The sequence below is a fragment of the Salvelinus sp. IW2-2015 genome, unplaced genomic scaffold, assembly GCF_002910315.2.
Source record: "Salvelinus sp. IW2-2015 unplaced genomic scaffold, ASM291031v2 Un_scaffold1046, whole genome shotgun sequence".
Classification (NCBI taxonomy): domain Eukaryota; kingdom Metazoa; phylum Chordata; class Actinopteri; order Salmoniformes; family Salmonidae; genus Salvelinus; species Salvelinus sp. IW2-2015.
Genome location: NW_019942701.1, coordinates 121,927 through 125,649, shown reverse-complemented (window position 1 = coordinate 125,649; position 3,723 = coordinate 121,927). Strand labels below are relative to the sequence as shown.

At 41.4% G+C, this 3,723-nt stretch overlaps 1 protein-coding gene across 2 annotated transcripts in view; it reads right to left on the bottom strand.

The window, feature by feature from the left end:
• LOC112069546 (SLAM family member 9) overlaps positions 1-3,723 on the bottom strand; it is a 43,500-nt gene that overhangs the window by 13,482 nt on the left and 26,295 nt on the right. The window contains exon 1 of one of the 2 annotated variants that reach the window (XM_024136884.2): positions 133-670. The exons of the other annotated variant lie outside the window; for it this stretch is intronic. Within the exon in view, the coding sequence (XP_023992652.1) occupies positions 133-190 (58 nt within the window). The 5' untranslated portion in view covers positions 191-670. Of the gene's footprint in view, positions 1-132; positions 671-3,723 lie in introns of those variants that run through there. 2 annotated transcript variants of the gene reach the window in all.

The following is a 3,723-nucleotide window of genomic DNA, read 5'->3' as shown; positions in this document are numbered from 1 at the left end:
ACTTGAATGGTTTAAAATTCAATACATCACAACAGTGACATAAACCTCCAGTACTTCATCATATGACTTCTTCACATTGTCTAATCAGTATAATCAAAATCACAATAAAGATGTCTTGAATAAGGCTTTTACCTGCTTGATGGAGAAGAGTTAGTTGAATAGCGATGGTGAAAGGCAAAAAGGTCTCCATTTTCAGACAGATTACTAAAACTAAGAGAGGAAGTTTTGTGAGGAAATTCCACAGAAGTTCCGCAACAAAGTTCCGCTAAATTACCCACCATACTAGTCAGCGTCAGCGACACTGTGATAGGCTACAGCTGCCCACTGCACCTTAGGTCCGCAGGCCACCCCATACAATTGCGATCAGTAGATATAATCGATAACTATCATCAGAAATCCTGCGATATGAATCAGACAGTGGGGCGGCGCCTGACCCACTGGTTGGTCAGAAGGTTCAAAATCAACGTTTCATATCATGGTGTAGATTATTGTATTGTACAGTATAGATTATAGTACAGTATTGACAATCACATAATAMCGCGAGATCACATTTCCTKCATGGCCGACAACCAGAACTYCCTTGCCTGTCATAGGAAGCAAGCTCCGACAACTCGTGGCCCACCTGGCTAGCTTGACTAACATTGCAGGGTCGTGGTCGCGTTGCTAACCCGCGGGCGCGTTGCAGGTTGAGACGGGAGCGTTCCAGGTGGACTTCATTGCTTCTTAATTGGATGGATGTATAGTTGGATGGATGTATAGTTAACATAACAGATTAGCATAAATGTTTCAGAGTATTTTATGATTTATTTGCCTCTACTTTTATTTATTTTTTACAAATCCCAAATCACTATTGCAKGGCTGACCAACTCTGTTCCTGGAGAGCAACCATCCTGTAGGTTTTTGCTCCAAACCCAGTAGTTACTAACGGGGTGGGTATAATTTGTGCAACGTTCCAACAGGAATCTGTTCCAATAACTTTGCCAACAAACAACACATAAGTAGCATGATCAATTCACCCAGCTAATTAGCTGCCGATAGGCATCAATTCACCACATAGTTTATTCTTAATGTTTGTCCATAGGCTACCAGAGTGAGGACATATATTTTTCGGAATAAATGTGGTGAGTGAAAAACGTAATGAAATAGCCCACTCCCTAACAGCTCTCGCTAGGACGAGTAAAATGGTCAGAGTGGAGGTGTTCCATTCTTTGTGTCTGGAAGCTAACTAGTAAGTTAGCTTGGGTGCTTGAACTTCGTTAAAGGACAGAACGCTCGATCAACCTCAGTACCTAGTAAGTTAGCTTGGGTGCTTGACTTCGCGTTGTAAGGACCGAACGCTCTGATCAACCCTAACTCTTCGGCCAGAGCGTCCAGTGTGCGCTTCGAACGCTCCCAGAGCGAAACAAACACGTGAATTACAAATGGTGCTGAGCTTGCCCACCTCCTTGCTTGTTCTGCCTCCAAATGATCATTTGAATCACATGGAAATCGAGAGGCTGTGGTGTATCTGGTATAGTTTAACAAAACTTTCGTGTACAGTATACTAAATGAATTAAGAGTATATAGTGGTAGTATATATTCTTAAGTATGTATATACAGTATGGTTAGTATAGGTATCTCGAACACAGCTCTTGACTTCCTAAACATTCTGGACCTCTATGAGTCTTGAAATGTTGCACCCTCTATAGCCATTATGGTTTTACCTGACCTGGTCAGTCTATGGCAAGCCATGTTGTCGACGGAATTTTCCGTCGAGCTCGAGACAGGATTTCGTGTCGGACACAGATCTGGGGAGGGAATCAAAAATGTTCCATCATCTGAAAGGTCCCAAGAACCAGTGGCCTTCATCATTCTTAATGGTGAATTTGGAACACCGCAAGACTCTTTCTAGAGCTGGCCACCCGGCCAACTGAGCATCTGGGGAGAAGGGCCTTGGTCAAGGGAGGTGACCAAAACCAGATGGTTACTTGACAGAGCGCTACGAGGTTCACTGTGGAGATGGGAGAACTTCCAAGAAGGCAACCATCTCTGCAGCACTCCACCAATCAGCTTAGGTAGTGGCCAGACAGAAGCCATCCTAGCCACTCCCTCGTCATACTGTATAATGGAAAAAGCAATGTTCACTATAAGCTTTGTGCCCTTAGCCATTAACAGGATAAAAACCTACTCCACAGATATTGATAGGACTTAATAGTGAGGTTGTTTCATGAATGTTGCTGGATCAGTACAACTATTGTCTGTTCTGTGTGTTTGGTTCCTTGGACATCAAGATCAGAATCGAATCAATTTTTATTAGTCACATACAATGGTTAGCCGATGTTAATGCGAGTGTAGCGAAATGCTTGTGCTTCTAGTTCCGAACAATGCAGTATAACCAACAGTAATCTAACCTATTTAATTCTAGACAATTCCATGGTGATTTTGCTTCGGTTTGTAAATAACTTTGTATCAATGGCCAGTAAATTCGAACTAACGTTCACCAAGGACATTAAATGTACCAGGAATTTTGACCTGGTGCTGGATATACAGTATAACGGATATAGAATATTGTAATAATTATTAAAGGCTATGTATTCAGTAAGCTGTGCTGGAGTATAGTGATGTTCATTTGTCAGTTTCTCTATCTACTTTTGTTGACTTTTTTTTTAGCCCACTCGCAGAACAGCTCCCCTCCTTTGTAAAGACACCAGCATATGATCTCTTCATTGAATCTTTGATCCTCTCCCTGAGAATACTTGGTTAGTTACTTTTGATGTTGAGGTCGTTATAAAACCCAAATATTCCACACAGGGGGGATTGAAGCTATTGGAACATTTTCTTCTGCAACGTGACCCTACTGAAGCTACCTTCAGTGAATGCATTATAACAATTGGCTGAAATAGTACTCACCATAACTATTTCATGTTTCTAAATTATTATTTATTCAGAACGAAGGGTATGCTATGGGATTCCCATGCTCCTAACTATGCTAATGGTATGTGGGTTACTGGAGAAACAGTCCTATTTTCAATCCCTCAAAAAATTGTTTCTTGCCTAACACATTATTTGGAACGGTATAATGATGTATTTTTGTTCTATGGAGGGGTGATGCACAACAGCTCCAGGCGTCCATTGCTTTCTTACTCCTGTTCTGAACCTTTGAAGATCTTTACTATGCAATCTGATACACGTCAAACAGTTTTCCTTGACTTCTGGATCATTGTGTGAGGATAATGTGCGAAACACTGACCTTACAGGAAACCTACTGATCGAACCAGTTGTTGGGCTGACAGTTGTCACCCACTTCCCCTGAAAAATAGTTTGCCCTACAGCCAATTTCTGTCGAATTAAAAGAATTTGCAAAAAATAACATTCCAATTTCGCCAGAATATGGCTGAGACGCTAAAGATAAAATTTCAAGGAGAGGGGGACAAAAAAATGATTCTGATTAATCTTGCCATGACGAAAATTCAAAACAAAATGACCTTTAAGGTCAGTCTCCGAAAAAGACGCATTCTTGCGTTCTAAACTACCCGCTATTTCAAAGCGCTCTCAACAAATTTAAGGGAATTGTTCACAAACATTGGCAGCATTCTAAAATTCCGATGATAGTCTCGGTAATGTGTTTTCTGCTCTTCCCTTGGTCATATTTCCCGGGGTCAAAAATCTCAGAGACCAATTGGTACACTCCGATTTACCACCCCAAGATATTCCTAACAACCTCTATTTGCGCCCCCTACTGAT